At 43.6% G+C, this 20,100-nt stretch overlaps 1 protein-coding gene across 9 annotated transcripts in view; it reads left to right on the top strand.

The window, feature by feature from the left end:
• Positions 1-20,100, top strand: part of TANC1 (tetratricopeptide repeat, ankyrin repeat and coiled-coil containing 1) — a 234,614-nt gene that overhangs the window by 144,629 nt on the left and 69,885 nt on the right. For 6 of the 9 annotated variants that reach the window (XM_059051808.2, XM_067026098.1, XM_067026103.1 and 3 more), the window contains 2 exons: positions 10,994-11,124; positions 12,019-12,205. In XM_059051808.2, the coding sequence (XP_058907791.1) occupies positions 10,994-11,124; positions 12,019-12,205 (318 nt within the window). Of the gene's footprint in view, positions 1-10,993; positions 11,178-12,018; positions 12,206-20,100 lie in introns of all 9 variants that reach the window. The other 3 variants (XM_067026101.1, XM_059051811.2, XM_067026102.1) reach the window with 2 other exon arrangements.

The following is a 20,100-nucleotide window of genomic DNA, read 5'->3' on the forward strand; positions in this document are numbered from 1 at the left end:
AGATTTTACACTATGACACTCCACTTCTGAGTGAAACTTGAGTGCCTCTTGCAGGAATGCTTTGCTAAACTGAATGTATCTGGGAGGTGGTTTTCCTTGGGCAGTTACAGAGATCTGTTTAGTGTAAATTCTTGGGATTATGTACACAGTATAGGAATAGTTGAGTGGGTGCATATGCATTGTTTACAGGTTGAGACTTAACTTCCTGTCAATTTTGACCTTTCTGGGTTCGGGGGGACATGAAAAGCCAGCGAGTAGACTGCTTCCAAGATTTTGTTTTGTTTTGTTTTGTTTTTTAGTGCTCCATCGTTTTAGAATATTCAACAGCAAGCTTTGGCTGAAAAGCTGAAACTGTAGCTAGACAAAGCTTATAATAACTAGCTTTCTTAAAAGCACTTGGTAGCTTTTGAAAGCTGCTAATTTTTTTTTTTTAACCTCAGAAGTTTTTCTTTAGAGAATGTTGAAGTAGAGGCAAAAAAAATATCCAAATTGATTGAAACTTTTCATGAAGACACTTTATATTTTGCTTTTTTCCCTATATCTGGAAATACGTGTAACAGACGTTACATACTCTAGCATTTCGTAGATGTATTAATAGTTCTTTATTTTTTTAAATCGATTCCAGAATGTACCTGTTTGTTTCTTTCTCTGGGGTGGGGGGTTGTGTCCCCAACTCACAACTCTAAGGCCTTTAATTTATGTGTTTTGAACTTACACCCTGTTTTCCTGCAGAAACACATGGTTAAGAATCCTGGCATATGTAGAGAAACCTGTTGTACCCCCAATATGGACACACATTTATGTAGTAATGCTGAAAGAGAAAACTCACGCATATTTCCACCTTGGAAGACCTGGCATCCTCCTCTCCCTAATTGTGGGTGGAGAGGGGTATAGCTTCTTTATGCTCTACCACTGTATGTGAATTTCATGTTTCTGCTGAGGCATAGGAGGGAGTGGGTACAAAGTGTAGGCATGGTAGGAACATGGAGTGGGGTGGCAGTGGTGGTGGTAAAAATAAAGCTAAAAATGAGCTGAGTGTGAGGGGTTGGCAAAAGATGAAAGTCAAGAAGAGGAGTTTGGGTTGTGTGGGGGTTGAGATGGGAGCAGGAGCTGAGCATTCTGGGAAGAGATGCTGTTGCCTGCATCTTGGCATGAGAAATGTCACCCCTTTTCCTTCTGTCCAGGCACCCAGCCATTTGGTTTAGGTAAGAGGTTCACACTAGGATTTGTGCTGAGGAGGAGCAGGGCACCAGGTGTGTGATGGTCCAGAGGGGAGGGTCCACAGTGCTGTCTGGTCAGGATAGCCAGAAACCCTGCAGACATGAGGACCCTCCTGGTTGTGAATTCATGTGTGCAAGGTGTCTGTGGGTCGATCTTCTCGCTCATTTCTATTCTGGGTGTCAAAAAGAAAGTGAAAACCTGTTCCTCTGAAGTGAATATCAATAATCTGAATTTACTGAGCTGTCTGCCCATTTCAGAATAAGCCTGCCCCCACCCCTTACCCTCATCCCCACCTGCCTTTGGAGTCCTGGTTGGTTATGCCCCTGGCATTTGGCTGGTGTGGACTCCATTATGTGATGCCTTCCTCAGTGGCCAGGAGTCCTGTTGACATCCTGTCTAGAGTTTAGGGCTCCCGCTGGGGTAAGAATGAGGACAAATTTGGGATTTTTATTGGGCAAAGAAAAGAGGTTATAAAATAGTTCCCACTGTCAACTTTTCTCCCCTTGCCCAAGGCAGAATTGGCTTTCTTAGGGGAGGAGGTAATCTTATGCTTGGCTGCCAGCTGAGCTAAATTCAAGCTGAGTGAGTGATATTGTTGGTGTAGCCTGCAATCTGCAGATGTGCTTACTCTCGAGACCCTAACTCCTGGATTCAGCATCATCAGTCTCCATGGGGACTGAAATTATGACATACCCGGGCTGCGAATACATACCAGGAGTTTCCAGAAGTTTCCCCTAGAATTAAGAAGCAGGGTACATTTCCCCTTTTTTTGGACGTTGGGGAAAGGGGTGTAGTGTAGTTCGTGCTTGCGGGCACATGGTCTTTTGTGGCTAGCCACGAAACCGGTGGAAGCCCCAGGTGGTTGCCTAACAAAATTTAACTTGATGATTAGTAAAGACGGTGTGTTTTGTAATCCCCATGGAATCCTTTACATTTCAATGGGGTTAATTAAGTTTGCCATATTAAAGTACAAATTTTATCTCCAGGTCACTGAATCTAAAGGCGAGGCTGGAGCAAACTAAAACTAATTGAGTTTGAGTATTAACCCAAGCATGTACAGATGCATGCATGATGGACTAAATCCTATTTTCTAGGGTTTCATAGTAGCAGCATCACTTAAGTTTTAATTTAAAATTTGGGCTTATACTTTCCATATTTCCTTTGGGCATTTTTAAAAAGTCTCTAAGACACTTTTCTGGATGCTGTCAATAATAGCATTTCAGTAATCCCCAGACCAACAAACTATTGACAGCAGCCCCTCGTGACATGGCTTTTGTAATTTCCCATAGACTCGTGAAATATCAAGTTATTCATAGATGTTTGAAATACCCTTTCCAGACTAAGCTGTCTCACTTTATGGTTGTGTTGCTCCATAAATTCTTGACTCTTAGCTCCCTGAAATTTAAATCAAAGTAAAACAAAACCACTGAGCACTTTGAATTTATCCATTAACTTATAAGCAGTTGTATTTATGTGTAATCTGCTTATTTTAGCCATCTGGGTAGTGGGATATATGATATGGGCAGATGAACATTTTTATTATAAGCAAAGAACCTGTTTATTAAAGTTTACATTAACCTGGAAACATTTTTATGGAGAGAGATTCTACTTTATTCAGTATTTTTAAATATTTTGGAAAAACAGCACTTTCTACTCTGACAAAAAGAGTGACTTAATGAGGTCCTCAAACAAAATACAATCCCCTTTTTCCTGTCAAATGATCCTAATAAGCTATGTGTCATATAGAGTAAGTTCTTCACAAATAAGCTTCCTATTGCTAAACCAACATACTGTTTAAGGGGAAAATGTCCCCCACAAAACAATACCTCTGCCTTAAGGGAAAATAAAAAACTAGATAAATTAGGGAGGGTTATTAGATTATAATAGGATTCACAGCTATGTTTCTTGGAATTACGGGCAACCATAATCCATTTAGGTTTGCTTCAATCTGTCATTAGCTACTTGAGCAAGCTTTGATGGGGAGGGGTGAGAAAGTTTTAGTCTTATGAGTCATTGCTTGGTGAAGTCTCAAAATACGACGAAACGTTTTTTTCTAGCAATGTGGTTAGCAAGTAAAACTAACACATATGAAACAGCAGAATAATTAAATGAAGAACTATCTTACTGGGAGGGGTGAATCTTTTTTAGATATATGTTTAAGTAAATATTGATGCCTTATGTTTTTGATTACTATTTTCAACATTCAAAAAGAGGTAGAGAATGAAACAGGTATAAAGAATATGGCACCTGTCTACCCACTGCTCAGTTTAAGAAATAAAACATGACTGTGTTTCCTCCTGATCACATTTCTCTTCCTTTCCCAAGAGGTAACCTTGCTCCTGCTAATTTAATTTTCAGCTTCTTAGCACGGTGTGATGCACCACTTGACCAATGGTTGAACAAGGTTTTAGTTAGATGGAAGTACAGAAGGGGGACATACCTGGTGTGTGTGTAGTGGAGGAGAGGCTAGAGGTAGAGTAGCCATTCGTTCTGCATTCCCTTGAATAAATATTAAATTCTTATGCTGTGAAAAGTACTATGTTGGATGCTATTTGAGATGGGTTGTCAAGCATAGGTCCTTTTTTCTTGGAACCTTAGAGTCTGGTCGGGGATTAAAGACCTATATATACAGAGTAACTATAGTACAGGGGTGGGGGAGGAGTGTTGACTAATCCAAGCTGTGTGACCAGTAGGGTGCAGATGGAGGTGCTGTGCCGGGAAAGACTTGCTTGGAGTACTACGCCTTGATTCACTTGTCAGCAAAGTATAGGATGGAGTGGGGCAGGAAAGGGACTAGAGTCAGGGAGAATGGTTAGAAAATGATTTCAGTAGTTAAGTGAGAGAATAAGATCTCAAATTAGAACAGGATCAGGAAAAAAGTGATACAAGAAGATTCCTGAGGAATTGCAAGGACCTGGAAGCCGTAAGAGACAAAGATGGTGACATCAGGGTTTTGAGACTACATTAACCAGACACTAGGAGAGAGGGACCTGTCCATTTTGGTTTGAGTTCAGTTTCAGGCATGTCAAATTTGAGGTCTGGGAACATCTAGGCAAAAGTGTCCCATGAACAGTTGGAAAAATCAAACTGGGGCTTAAGAGCTCAGGAGGTAAACTGGGCAGCCTTTTTTTTTTCTTTTTGTGGTACGCGGGCCTCTCACTGTTGTGGCCTCTCCCATTGCGGAGCGCAGGCTCCGGACGCACAGGCTCAGCGGCCATGGCTCACGGGCCCAGCCGCTCTGCGGCATGTGGGATCTTCCCGGACCGGGGCACGAACCCGTGTCCCCTGCATCGGCAGGTGGATTCTCAACCACTGCGCCACCAGGGAAGCCCTGGGCAGCCTTTTCTTCAGAGGGAACGTGATGAGATTGGGTGCATTACACTAGGGAAAAGGTCATTGAGAGACGAGACCTGAAAACCTTTGGCATTTTATTCTTGAGCTGTGAATAAGGTGGAAGAAGCACCAGCAAAAGGGTAGAAGAACCCACAAGCCCACACAGTATCCGTGGGTTTCCCCTCTGAGTGTCTGATGTGACAGTTGCCACTTTCTTCCTTGGAGAGCAGAGTATCTGCCAAGGTCAAAAATTTACAGGAAAATCGAAAGAGGAGATGGGCCATGAAAAGAAAGTTACTGTGGCTAATAGGGCTGTTTTAGGAGGCTTGTGTGAAGGTGAGTGAGTTTAAGTTGTAGGTATGTGATAAGGAAATGGAATTGGTGAGGATAAACCACCTCTCTTTTACCCCTAAGAAGCTGAGCAAGTAAGGGAAGATGAGAGGTCAGTTAGTAGGGTGAAGGGAGTCTGTGGCTATGGTTTTATTTATTATTTTTATGAAAAGGGAGAATTTAGTACAATTGAAGATTTAAAGGTTCTACGGGAGTGGGACATGGACTTCTCGGCATCCCTAAGACCCTTGCAGAGGGTCTGTGAAGTCACAGCTCTTTGCATAATAACACTAAGATATTTCCATTTCTTTTGCATTGACAATTGCAGTGATGGTGCAAGGGCAATTGTTGGTAAGACTTCTGATGCCTTAATACACGTCAAAGTAGGGGCTCCTGCTATTCTAGGGCTACATGTAGTCTTCTTTTTTTAACCAACATCCACTTGCATCAGAAATAATAATTCACTGAAAAATGTCCTTGATGAAGCCATAAAAATAATGAATTTTAAGTCTTGACCCTTGAATACCCATCTTTTTAATATTCTGTGTGATGAAATGGGAAGTCCGCAGAAAGCACGTCCACTGTGTGCTGAAGTATGTGGTTGTCTTAAGGAAAAGCACCTGTGTGATTGTTTGAATTGCAAGCTGAACTAGCCTTTCTTTAAAAAAAAAAAAAAGAACATGATTTTTACTTGAAAGTACAACTGACAAATCAGGGTTATTCAGAATTGGGTATTTGACATATATTTTCTCGAAAAGGAACAAAATGAACACATCACTTCAATTAAAAAAACAAAACAAACAAAAAATCCTGACAGAAATTAGTTGCCAATGATACAATTTGACCTCTCGAATGAAAATTAGGTTTTGGGGTATTTGCATCTGTCACAAAGAGCTTGATGGCTTCCCAAGACTTTTCTATTGAGATCTGTGGTGATGTTAATGAATGTGATATTTTGGTGTTGTATAATAAAATGTGTCAACACTTGCAAGATCTGCACAACCAGTATTTTCCAAATGACCCAGTGCATGATGTTAACAAAATCTTGCATAGGTAAAATCCATCTGAAGCATAAAACAGACCATTGGATTTTACTGTAACAGAGTACAGAAAGTTCACTGATTCAGATTCAGAGTCAACATTGGAACTAACCTTTAAGAAATTGCTACTTGTCAAGTTTCGGGGAGGTGTCAAAGAAGAATATATGTAATTAACTGGAAAGGTTCCTCCCTTTCCCAACTATTCAATACATTGCTCTCTAAAGCCACAATTCTTCACATGCTTCAACCCACAGAACCTATCACAACAGATTGAATGCAGAAGTAGACATTAGAATCCAACTGTCTTCTCTTAAATCAGACATTAAAAAGAATTTGCAAAAATATAAAACAATGCCATTCTTAACTTTTTAAATTAAAATATGCTTATTATTAAAAATATTATTTGTTAGTGTAATTTTTATTAACCTAAAATGGATTAACATAGATTTTAACATTCTTAGTTTTAATTTCAAACATGCTAAATATCAATAGACATAACCCATATAAGCCCAAGCTCTTTGGAGTTCTTAATTTTTAACGGTGAGCTCTGATACTAAAAATTTTGAGAACCACTGGCTTAGAAGGAAGGAAAAGAGAGGGAGAAAATAAAAATAGGTGAGAAAATTGATTCACAGACTAATAGTTATCTAGACTGGAGAGAATGAGGACTTAAAGTGGCAGTGTGACTGAAGAGAAACAGGCGAATTCAGGAAACATTTTGAAACAGGAAATGGTAAGATTTGGTGACAATTTCAGTATGGGATGCATGAGATGAAAAGCCTAAAGATAACTTATATGATAACTATGTTATCATATAGTATTCCAGACTAGAAATCAGTTATTGACAGAACCAGATCAGGTTCATGGATAGATGCACCTCCATAAATAGTATTTTTGGAAATTGAAGGAGGAGGGAATGGCGATGCCTTAGGAGAAGGAGTAAGCAGAAAGAAACAGGAAAATGTTTGTGGAGTAGAAGGCAAGGAAGGCAAGAGGTTTAGCAAGAAGCAGGTCCTAGACAGGTAGAGGCAGAGGAAGGGATTTAACATCAATCAAGGCTGTGTCTCACTTAACAGACTTGATTCAGAAGTACTGTCTTGGAAGCTGATGTTAAGTCAGTGGTTCACGGTTACATGCTAGTGAATAGCCTAGCATCGTCAACAATGCCCGGTGCTCTGTTGGCGTTTGAGGAGGATGAGAGTGGAGAAAAGGCTTCTCTTGATGGCATTATCATTGGTAAGCCCCAGGCACTTCCAAGGTTCTAATAGCTCTGGCTTTAAAGAAGGCAGAATGATTATATGGGAAATGAAAGCAGTTAAGCGTGGGCCAAGTTGGAACAGTTTGATAGCAGGGGGGGATTTGTTGTCTTGAAGGAATAGTGAGTTCAGAAAAAGTTAAATTAAGGCAGAAAAATTCTAAACAGAAAACTATTTTTTTTTTTTTAGGTAAGAGAAATATATGCACATTAAATATAGAAAGGAAGCCATGAAAACAGAAAATGAAGTGAGAAAGTGGGCTCTTGATGTTAAAATTGGTAGAAATATGACCAACTTTGATACAGTGTTTTATCTCAAAGATATTCAGCTTATAAGATGTTTCTCACATTTGTTTTGAGCTTTAAAATCTATAAGAAGTAGGTGATGGCCACTTCCCTGATGAGGAAATTGAGGTTTAGAGAGGCTCACACTGTAAGGGATCCAGAATAGCTTTAGTGTGGGGAAGTCTTTTCCTCTGAGCCTGTATGGGGGGAGGGTGAGGGGATGGTTATTAAGGGGACAGATAGGTTTGAAGTTAGGATGGAGCCAGTCACCTTGTGGACCGTACCTGGATGTTGGCACCCCTGATGTGATCTAACAGGTGTGAATAGGTAAAAAGAGCCAGGCAGGGAGTGATCAAAGAAATTCCCTTTGCCTTTCTCCATGTGATTATTCCACAGTGGTATAATAGCGAGGATTTCATGAGAACATTATTGGGAGGAATATCGCTCTCCACTTACCTAACGGATTCCTAGGGAGTGTGAGGCCAGATACTCTCTCACCTCCAGCTACAGGCATCCTAAGTTCTTTGGATATTTAAATCTATGAGATGTTAAAGCATTGCTAAGAGATGAGGTCTTTCTGTCCAGCCCTTATCCCACTGCTGTGGGGTAAGGTACACCCATTGTTGATGAGTGATTTAATATTAACTACACAAATGAAAATAGACTATCTAGAGTATCCCATTGAATTTTGGTTTGGGAGTCTTCTGGAATCATTAGCTCAAAGAAAATCCTCTCTGACTGTTCAAATCTCAGTATTTGGTAATTGACTATGGAAGGACAAATACATTTCCATTTCACAGTCGAGTGTATCAGTGTGTGTTCCCAGGCAACTCATCTCCCCCAAAATGGCACTGTCACACTTCACCCAGGGGTCCTTCTGCCAGAATGAAAAGTTCAACGAGAGACACTCTGTGCATTAGGGAAGGAAAGATGCGGACAGCTTGACGTGGATTAAGGACTTCAGACCAAAGGGGACTTCTGAGGGGAAGGTCACTAGGATGACATTTTAGTAGAAAGAGTAATATGAAAAGACAGTTGGGAAGCTTCTGGAAGAAAGAAAATTGTAGTGGCTTAATGGATGCCAAAACTGCAATAAAGAACATCTGTTCATTCCTCCTAAACCTGGGTAGATTTTTGGAACGTTGGTAGCAACCAAGACCAGATTGAACAGTTAAGAGAACAAGTTAATGATGAATTTGGGCATCTCTTGTTGCTTCAGGAGACTGGAATGGCCACTGCTCCCCAACTTGTCTGAAGGGGGGAGGTTTAGATGACTAGTTGTCTTTGAATTTACACACACACACACACAAATGTGTGTGTGTGTGTGTGTATATATACAATGATATACGTATATAAAATTATTATTTTTTTAATGAAAACCTTGACAATCTGGGGTGAATCTGTTGCCTCTGGCCCCCCTCCCACCCAGGACCTACACAGGATGCGGGTCTCAGAGTGAGCCATTGGCTGTGGCCCCGTTTGTAGTCAGGGTAGATTTCGTGACAGCAGCTGCCAACTAGGAGTAGTTTTTGGCTTTCCCCAGAGTGTTTCAGGTTGAACCAGAAGCTAGACATTCTGGGGCAGGTCACAATTGGGAAGCAGTGTAGAGATTGTTTTGAAAAGAAAGGGGGGTGTGGAGTAGGGAAAGTGCTGAGTTCTGGCCCCTCACCCATTTCTTCCCCTTTCCAGCTGCATCCTGTTCTCTCCCTTTGGTCCAGCTGCCACACCTAAGATAAAGTAGCTGCCCTGCCTGAGCCTTGGGGCAAGGGAGGGTGGCACTGATCCTGTTCTGAAGTGGTCCAGCCCTTGGGTGTGCCTGGGTCATGCTGATTTGGTTTGGTTCCTGGTTTCCTTCCCCCAGTGCCCATGTACCTAAAGAGTCAAAATGTGGTTGGAGATCTCTGGTGGGAAGGGACCTTCTGTAGAGTGGCTTTGAGGGTGTGGTTGACCTGCCCTGGGGTGGCTCCCTTAACCCTGTCATTGGCTTGGGGCCACTGCTCCTTCATGTTATGGGTTTATCTCAAATGATCCAGAAACATCAGGGCTCTTTTAACCCACAGCAATCAAGCCTTGGTTATTTTATCTCTACAGTATTCTAGAGCAACTGAAAAATATCCAAGCTGGGAAACAGCTCTTCTTCTCACTCTAAACGTTGGGAGCTTTTGAGAGCAAGCAGGGGGCGGGGTACTTTTCCTTCCTTGAGGATACAGTCAGCCTAGTTCCCCTTATAGCTGCCATCCTGGGAGCATGACTTAGCAAAACTGATAATGTGGGTGAGGATAATACAGATGGTCTTCTCAGCACTGCTTATGTTGATTTCTGTAGTTCCTTACAAAAGGCAAAGTTAGCATTGAACTTTGGTGCTGCTATTGTAGCTCAAAAGTAATATCTCGAATTTGTTCTTTCCTCATTTTATTTTTCTATGACCTATTACCTATTATCTGCAGATTTCCACATCCAGGGAAAATTGTTCATGAATGTATGGATCTAGGTACCTAGACAATGAACAAAAAACAACAAAACATTAAGATGAATGACTATTACGGGTTGCATGTTGTTCTTAAGTTCTAACTTTTGTAGGCACAGTTAACTTTATACGTTATTTCATTCCCTGATGGATGGTGGCTTAAAACTGTAAGAGAGCTGTTAGAATGATGTGAATATCATTTTGTCCACCAAAATTAAGTTCCCTTAGGCTTTGGTTACAAGGTTAGTCTACAGCTCAACATTTAAGTCAAGTCCAACAATAAAATTATCTTGAGTGCACAAAGCAAGATGACCAGCCTTAGGGCATCCAAACATGCCCTGTGACTTTCAGGTGGAACGTGCTTCCAGCCTTACTGTGGAGTGTGCTGAGAACACAACCGATTTTTCTGCATCTCCCCATGGGCAGCAGGGTGTACTACTGGCTCCTGTCTCTTGGGACACAGTTCACTGGGACTTAAGATCTTTGTTTCAACATGGATCCCTGATGATTGACCCTTGGGTTGGAATCCTGGTTTTGACTTTCACTCCTAGGGGGTGTGCACAGGAAGTTTCCACTGAAGTGGTCATGCCTCTTTCTTGTTTAATGAGAGCTTGCATTTCAGTTTTCCCTCCCCGCATCTAATAGCTCTGGCAGCATGCCACTTGGATTTTACTTTATTTCAGCCTCCTGTTGGCATTGGACACACTGTGCTCTTCAAGAGTAAGATGAGGAGTAGGCCTTTTTCTGCCTTTGGTGTCTGAAGTGCCCATTTTTCATGACATGGAAATAGGAATTGCCATCAGAAAATGACACCGTGTCTTCTGATTCAGGTCAACAATTTCACCCTTTGCACTTGGAGTTTCTCTTTTACTGTTTTCTTAACCTGTCACAGTCTCTTAATTAGAGTGTATTTCTGGCAGACAGGCAGCATTGTCAAACTTTGTGCGTATTTATAAAAGTACATAAAAGCACCAGACAAGCAGCTGTAATGCCAACTCCTCCAGATGCGATACTGAAATTCCTGAGAGGGGCGTCTTTCATTGTTTTCTTTCTTTGTTCCAGAAGCAAAGGCCGATAATGAACCGAGCTGTTCGCCAGCAGCTCAAGAACTGTTGACAAGGCTGGGATTTTTACTGGGAGAAGGGATCCCAAGTTCCGCACACATCACCATTGAAGAAAAAAATGAAACCATGGTAATGCCCGAGGAAGACACTGCATGTCATACCTGCTCAGAGGATGAATGAAGGCATGACCGTCTTCCCCCCTCCCTGAGTGGGGAGGTCATTGTTCAGGCCAAATGAGTCTGGGCTGCTGTGTATTGAAATTCATTTCAGCAGTGTGTTTGTGAATCTTTGTAGTTGAGATTGGGGCGGTGAGGAGAAGTAGCAGGGTTATAGAACTTACGAAAATGTCCCCATTAACCTTCTGATCACCACCCGGAGAAGAGTAGCGGAATGAATTAAAGCGGCTGAGAGAATTCCGTAAAATGAGATCAAATGGTCCATCTACGGAAGAGCACTCCCCTTCCTAGGGAACAGCAGCCTGCCACATCCGAGATGAGAAGTGTATGTCTGAATAGCAACGAGGGGCCGGAGCCTCTGCCCCCTGCGAGGGTCTCAGTGAGGGTGTCATGCACTGATTGAGATCGCAGTGGCCACCTGCCTCCTTCCCCTGATCGCAGAGCCCATAAATCTTCAGAAACTGAATCAGGTTGCAGTGCTTGTGAAACATTACAAAAACAGAGTTCCCAGATTTAACGCACAGAGGTCAAAGAACCCATTTGTCTTCTGCAGACGTTAAATGAAAGAAAGTCTGCCTCTTTGCTATTTCTGCTTTACTAAATGCACATTCCCACTAAATTATTTCTAAGACTGCCCTTTTAAGAAGAAAGAAGATGGCAAGGTGTGGGGGGGGACAGAACTAGGAGATTTCTCATTTAAATTTTAGAAGACCGTATATATTAAGATCCCTAGATTTAAAGAACAAAACAAAACAAAACTGTTTTCTGGTTTGTAGTTTCATTGTTTTAGCATCAAAAACAAAGGGATGTGTAGCTGCGCTAACTCCTCCTTCCCTTCATCTTACAGTGCACAGCTCTGAGCCAAGGCATCAGCCCTTGCTCCACACTTACAAGCAGTACTGCGTCTCCTAGCACCGATAGCCCCTGCTCAACCTTGAATAGCTGTGTCAGCAAGACGGCAGCCAACAAAAGTCCCTGTGAGACCATTAGCAGCCCTAGTTCCACCCTGGAAAGCAAGGACAGTGGAATTATAGGTAAGAAGCTCACTCCTCGGTCATGTGCTGGCTCCATGAATTTCAGCCAGAGCGTTCACCAGGCACTTCTTCAGAGGGTTTTAGCATGTGTGGTTTGTGAAGGTTGGCCCTCTGGGGCCTGCCCTGTCCTTTGCAGATGGCACTGGCTCCATGGACAGCTGAGAGGATGAAGCATTGGCTTTTACATTCCTTGGTGTTTATTTTATAACCCTGGGCTCATTTGGTAAAAAATTTTCCAGATCAGGTCTGGCCTGTGAAGTTACCAAAATCTTCCCTCCTCACTGAGTAATTCTACTTGATGGGGATTGGGTCTGGATAGGACACACCATAGGGCAAGGAAATCCCTGCATATTGAGAAGTCTTCCCAGCTCAGTCTCAAGGTCACAGATCTCCCCACTTATTTCTGGGTGTTTGTTCTTTAGTTTCTTACAATGGCATCTGATCACTGTTTGGAGGCCAGGAGTTTCTAAGGAAACCTAACTGCCCCCACACACCCATGCCCATACCCACAAAGTAGGGGTGCTTGTGCTGAGCCGAGAGTCTGGAGACACAGCGTATAGTCCTGACTCTTAGGCTGCTTGACTAGGTGACTTGAGCAACATTTAATTGAATTCTTTGCACACTTCTTTCCTTCTCGGAGGAAATCAAAAGTAAGGCTTCTGATTAGGTCAGTAGTTTCTAGTCCCATGTTCACAATAGAATCAACCAGGGAATTTAAGAGCCCTTGTTTTTACATCCCATCCCAGACAGAGTGCGTTTGCATTTCTGCAGGTGGGCCTGGGCACCTGTGTGTCCCAGTCTGCAGCCTGGTGTCTTTCGGGTGAGTTATTCAGGTCTCTTGTGTGCTGAGGCCGTGCTGCTGTCTGACACCAGTGCTCTCCTGCGCAGCTCAGCCCCTTCCTGTTGCCTGAGTGATGTACGTGTCTTTGAGAGATATTTTATGTTTTATGTATGTAACCAAATGCAGCGACATTTGAGCTTTGTTTTCTCCAGTCACCTGCAATTTCTTTCAAGTGTAATTTGAAAAACCAGGCTCTGCAGGTTCATCCAGTTTTATTTTGGCGATTGCCCCAGAAGATCTGTGAGATGCCTAGGACTGGGTTGTGGGTTCTGTGAGGGGCCCATCAGCGTGAGGAAGGCAGTCTCTTCCCTCAGTTTTCACTTAGATCAGGATCTTCTATGGGTTTTTGTTTCATTTTTGTTTGAATTGTCTCATTGAGATATAATTTGCATACCATAATATTCACCCATTTAAACCATTGAGTGGTCTGTGTTTCTTCAGTACTGTGCAACCATCACCACAATCTCATTTCAGAATATTTTTACCGTTTCAAAAAGAAACCCTGTACCCTTAGAAGTCACACCTCATTTCCCCGCATACCCCAGCCCTACTCAACTGGTAATCGACTTTCTGTCTCTACAGACTGGCTAGCTCATTCTGGACATTTCATGTGAATGGTGGGTTGTGGTTTTTGTAGCAGGTTTGAATTCTTTTCACTCAGCTTCAAGCCCTTCCAGTGAGCTTCTTCTGCTAATTCCCCTTTCTCATCTCTCTCTGCTTCCCCACCTGCTGTTTTGTCTAACAGATTTTTCCCAGTGTTACCTCTGTTTTCATGCCCTGTCTCTCTGAGCTGCCCACCACTGAAGGATCTCTGGTATTAATTCTGTGATAGCCAGATGACTTTCTTTACTGCATTCTTAGCTCTTCTGCAATGTCCTCTCCTCCTTAGAGTTTGTCTTCCTTCAAGAAATTGGCTAGTGCTACAGATTTTTTTTTTTGACAGCCTTTTACTTCTTTTTCTGTGTTCTGGCATTGACGTCTCATGCCTCTGTTTATGGCCAAGGCAGTTTCTTGTTTTGACAGAAACCTTTTCAATGACAGAAAACTACCCTCATTCATTCATTCATTCATTCATTCTCACTCTGTCTCTTTCTCTCATTGAGAGATTGCTGCTATTTTAAAGGTGTTCTAAAGAGGGAAAAGAAAAGTTGCTGGTTGGTTTTCTGCATTGTCAATGAACGACTGAACTGCAGGAGTATTGAGGCTCTTAAATAGTACTTGATTTAATACAGTCCCTGCTAAACCCAGACCAGTTAGTCCCCCTATTACGTGCTCTCCATAACATCTCAATATTTTCAATTTACTTATTTTTTTGTTTATATTATTTTATTTTTGGCTGTGTTGGGTCTTTGTTTCTGTGCGAGGGCTTTCTCTAGTTGTGGCAACCGGGGGTCACTCTTCATCGCGGTGCACGGGCCTCTCACTATCATGGCCTCTCTTGTTGCGGAGCACAGGTTCCAGACGCGCAGGCTCAGTAGTTATGGCTCACGGGCCTAGTTGCCCTGCGGCATGTGGGATCTTCCCAGACCAGGGCCTGAACCTGTGTCCCCTGCATTAGCAGGCAGATTCTCAACCACTGTGCCACCAGGGAAGCCCCTCAATTTACTTATTTTTGTTATGTTATTTACTTTTGTCTCCATATAGTTAGGGGGTCTCATTTATCTTATTCTGGCTATCTACTGGGCTCCTAGCACGGTGTTGGGCACGAGAAATTAAGGAAAGAGAATGGTGGCTACTTATCAAGTTGCATTGAAGGAGGCAATGGTTTAGTTGGTTTCTAAAGAAGCTATGTGGGGGCTTCCCTGGTGGCGCAGTGGTTGAGAGTCCGCCTGCCGATGCAGGGAACACGGGTTCGTGCCCCGGTGCGGGAAGATCCCACATGCCGCGGAGCGGCTGGGCCCGTGAGCCACGGCCGCTGAGCCTGCGCGTCCAAAGCCTATGCTCCACAATGGGAGAGGCCACAACTGTGAGAGGCCTGCGTACCGCAGGAAAAAAAATTAAAAAAAAAAAAAAAATAAAGAAGCTATGTGGGATTCCCATTCCAAGCTGGCATTGTCCAGTCTTTTCATGTCGTCTGTATTTTAAGTTGTGTCTTGTCGTTAAAGTTAAATGACCCATTTCATGTCATTGAGGCTGTCCTTCCTTCCTTGGCTCAGTCAACATGTTCCCTTAACTTGGCCGAACAGGAAAAATGGCAAGGATTGAGATGAAAGTGGGAGGACCCGGGAAGAGGTTCCTAAGTCCCTCTTTCAGCAAAGACCCCCTGCTTCATGAGACTGTGCTTTGTGCCCGGTCACCCGATCTCCTGCAGGGAGCGAGGACCATAGGTAGCCGAGAGGGAAACCCTGTGCTGGTGACAGTGTTTCTCTGTTCTCTCTCCTTCAGTGACCTGCAGAATTAGAACCTGGTGCCAAGGGACACATGGGAGGTGTGGTAGGGAGGAGAAGGAAAAACAAGCATTTCCTCTCCAGGCAGACTTACCCACAGCTCTCTGAAGAGGTGGGCGTGGCAGGCCCAGAGGAGGGACAGCTTCCTCCTGAATCAGTACAGGGTACACAGGTTCCGTGGCCTCTTCAGGGAGCAGGGATCTGTGACTCAGTGGTGGTTCTGTGATTGTTGGGGGAGGGCGGTGATGAACATGTCTGTTTTTATAAGGTGTAGCCTGGGAATGGCAACCTTTGGGCATCTTAACTGTTCAACAGAGTAAAATATTCAAGAACACAGTGATCCCAGTGGGCACTGATGAAGGTGAGATATCTTGGCTTCCTGCTTTGGGAGGCCCTGCAGCTGCTTGTGAAACAGGCTGGTTAAGGTTCATGTTCCGGATTACACAGGGCCTGGAGGAGGGAGGAAGAGGCTTTCCATTTAATTTTCCATTCTAAGTTGTTTGAGATTTATCAACCCATGGAGCTCAGGTTGGAGTGGCAAAGGTTTGGGGGTGGGCTGACGTAAAGAGCACACAGCTCCCATGACATGGCAAACTTTGGGGAAGCTGTAGGCTCCCATCCAGGGCTCAGACCAGAGCTCCATGTACAGTATTAGCACAGTTTATTTAGGGGGAATTTCTAACAATGCTAACCCATCCTTAAAAATTCCTGGGCCTCCCGCTTACTATTCAAGGTGACTTCCTTCATGATGATTCTATTCAGTCTAAATATTTGTGCCCAACAGATGCCGTGAAGGGAAGCTTGTGTTCCCACGTGCCCAGACAGCCTTCTCAGGCTGCCACAGGGTGCCCTGCCTGGGTTCTGTTTCTACTGGTTTTGATACATTTGCAGGTGAAGAGAATTTCTTTTGGAATTGCTTAGTAGGAGAAAGGGCAGGCTAATGACCATGAGAGGAATTTATTTGGGCGCCTTCCAGTCTCTCTCTGTGGAGGCCAAGGCCTAGCAGGCCCCTCTCCACCCCCTGCTCCACGTTCACGGTGTAATGCAGAGGGGAGTCCCGCTGCATCCTATTTCAGGAGCTCCAAATTCTTCCAACATAAATGTCGTTAGAAGTTTAATAATTCTGTCATATAGAAATACTGTCTGAGCTGGATGGGATTAACTAAATTCCCTACAAATATCTTTTTTTTAAAAAAAAGTAAAATTCCTTACTCTTTACATAGTAAAATCATTGGCACTACCTAGAAGTTAGTGTCTGATTTTCAAATCTGCAATGTGAAAACCTGCTAAATGTGACACCAGCTGTACTCAGTCACCATGAAGCAGCTTTTTAATTATTTGCTTTGAAAAGGAAGACTTTATAAAGAAGTAGCATTTAAAGGTATTCCCTCCATGACGGAAAGAACATTTTTTCTTAGTGACACTCCCTTGAATATAACTTGCTTCCAACTGTTACAAATGGAAATTGTAGACTATTAATCCCAGCTTAGAAAAAAATTAAGTACGGGCAGACCTCAGGGATACTGCAGGTTTGATCCCAGAATGCCATAACAGAGCGAATATCGCAGTAAAGCGAGTCACACGAATTTTTTTGTTTCTTAATATGTATAAAAGTTGTACTGTAGTCTGTTAAGTGTGCAACAGCATTATGTCTAAAGAAAAAAGCAGTGTACTTACCTTAATTTAAAAATATTTTATTGCTAAAAAATGCTGACCGTCAGCTGTGCCTTCAGCGAGTTGTAATCTTTTTGTTGTTAGAGGGTTTGAAATATTTCGAGAATGACCAAAATGTGACACAGAGACATGAAGTGAACAAATGCTGTTGGAAAAATGGCACCCTTAGACTTGCTCGATGCCGAGTTGCCACAAACCTTCAATTTGAAAAAAACCCAATTTCTGTGAAGTGCAATAAAACATAGTATGCCTATATGTGTATTCATTGGAATCTTTGTGAAAACCAATCTGATTAAAAAAAGGAAACATCACTAAAAATAGCGGGCTTTAAAGCACATTTTGATTTAAAGATACTGTTTAATTTTTGTTTATGTCCATATCATGTTCAGTCTTTTATGTATATTTATTTCAAAGAAATGGGCTATTTATTTAGGAAGGAGGAGGATGGATGTTGGATGAGGAGAGACAAACAAAACTCAGCTTTCCTATCAAGATTTAAAACAATATTAAATCCTTCCTATCCATTAATGATAGAGGTGCCCAGGAGAAGGATTTCCAGGTAGCAATTTGAAAAATTCTGGCAGAGAGAGAGGCCATTAAAAGTCAGCCATCCCTTTCATTTCCTTTCTCTGCCACCTGCTTGTACCTGCTGACATTTATAATCTCCCAATGGCTTTCATAGCATGTTAGATGGGTTTCCTTTTGAGAGTTGGTGTTAGGACAGCCCCATGAAGGGAGGGGAGGGGGTTCTGAGTGGAGGACGGCCACATCTCACCTCTCGCCCCACCATCTGCCGCACTGGGTGTGTCTTCTGAGCAGAGCAGGTGTGTCTCCACCTGCCCTGCTGCCCCACACCTGAGCCACCGCATTCCACCAGGCCAGGTAGCTTTCAGGATGATTAAGTGCTGAGAATTTTAAAAGGGTAAAGCAAGAACTCAGGCTTTTCCTGCTGCCTTTCCCCTTTCTCTGGGGGGCGGGGGAGGGAGCTTACATTTGCTCTCCCCTGCTCGCTTTGAAGCTGGGAGGCAGGTATACATTTTTTAAAAAATTAATTTATTTGTTTTTATTTTTGACTGTGTTGGTATACATTTAGGCAGGGGAATTACCTTCACAGGAATATTGCTCCTGCAAAAGTGGCTTGCAGTGAAATACTGGACACTTGATTAGGATCCTGCTAACCCTTGCTGGAGTTTGATAATATTTGTTCTTCTGCCTAGTTGCTTAGGACATAAAGAAAAGTTACCGTGGGCTGACTTTTGTCTTCCAGCGTCTCTCTTCTCTGCCTTCCTAGGCTTGTAAAATGAAAGTCATTCCAGAGGTAGCTTTAGACCTTTTATTTCCTGGACTTCCTGTCCCAAGAGAGATGATCAGATGCAGAGAGAGGCACACAAAGAGGAATTAATTGTACTTTATTTTCATTTTTAACTTGTTGTAACTCCTGTGCTTTTCATTTTATGCTAATACTGCTTTGTTGCCACCTGTCTTGCCCTGCTTGCTACTAAATTGAAATGCTTTGAAATTGATTTGGTAATAACTATTTAGAGTGTTTCAAATCTGTGTTACTATTCATTTTGCTACACTGCCTGCAATTTAAAAAATCATCCTTAATTATAGAAGCTTTTTAATCTCTTGGGTGAAGGAGGAAAATTTGCTTTTACATATATAATTTGGTAACGTACTTAACATGGGAAAGAAGTCCTTGGCAGTGATGCGAGTTAGCAAACTGCTTGCTATACTTGTATTCAGACTGTGGTTGGATTCTCCGGGCTGTTTTGTTGGAAGCATTTATTTGCACCGACTGCATACCAGGAGCACGTTTTTTCAGTACTGGGACAACAGAGATAGGCACAGTATCTATTTTAAAACTTGTTTACCTGTGGAACCAAAGAATGGTCTCCTGCCCTTTGAAACTTGGACAAGTTGTCACTAGCTGAAAAGGGTTCAAAACATGACAGCGCCCCCTGATGGAAGGTGTATGCCGTAGGTGCATAATAATACCAACCACTAATAGTGCCTTATGTTTTTTTCTGGAAGAGTCCAGAATTCTTTGGAGTCCTTGAACTAAGTCAGAAGTGCCAGCATCTAGGCCTTTGGTGTTCGGGTTATGCGAAGCCTTACCAGGACACCGCGTCACGTGCTATTGCTAGAAAACTTCCTGTTGTTCAGGTCTGCAGGGTGTTCTCGGGAGGCCACTGCCTGCCCTGTCCCACTGAGTCTGGGCCATGTGGGGTGGGGCTGAGGTCGGATGGGGTGGCCGAGTGAGGAGGCCTCCCCTCCCCTCCCCCACTGCCCTGCCCCAGCTGTCCCTTCGGGCGTCTCCACGTGAGAGGCCCGCCGCCGAGCACTGCTGTGACCACGTGGCTGTGGCTCGGGCCCCTGGCCTTGCTGCCTGTCACAGCAGAGTGCGGCTTGTGCACAGCCGTGAGCGCTGAGCCAGAGATTTGGGACAGAGATCCGTCTGTCACAAGCCAAAGCGCAGGGCCCTCGGTGGTTCCCCAGGGCTGGCCAGAGGAGCCACGCGCTGCTGTCCATGCAGAGTGGTGGAAGGAGGAGCCAGAGGTGACTCAGGCCACCCCCCTGCCCCCATCCTTCCAGGCGACGATGCGTGCGAGTGTCTTCACCCGCCCCTCGCCTTGCTGGGCTGCCGGAGGTGAGAGCAGTCCCCCAGGCGGCTGGTAGCCTCAGACTTCATTCCCTACGGTTTGTTAGTATGTGGGTGGGGCACAGGGAGAAGCACAGTCTGGCATTTCTTGTCAGAAGGTTTCCTGCAGGCTGGTTTCATCCTTGCAGTCTTCCCCCTTTGTCACTCAGGGAAGTCCAGAGTGTGGCACAGCAGCCTGAACCATGTGAGGCCTGAGTGCACGGCAGAGGAGTGCACCAAGTGCTGTCGGGTCCAGAGGACCAGGTAGTGGGGCCCGTGGCTTCCTGGATCTGTCACTTTGATCTTGCCCCAGCCTCGGTGGGACGTTCTTTGCTTTCTAGAGTTGTTGGTG

This window comes from Kogia breviceps, chromosome 2, assembly GCF_026419965.1.
Source record: "Kogia breviceps isolate mKogBre1 chromosome 2, mKogBre1 haplotype 1, whole genome shotgun sequence".
NCBI lineage: Eukaryota > Metazoa > Chordata > Mammalia > Artiodactyla > Physeteridae > Kogia > Kogia breviceps.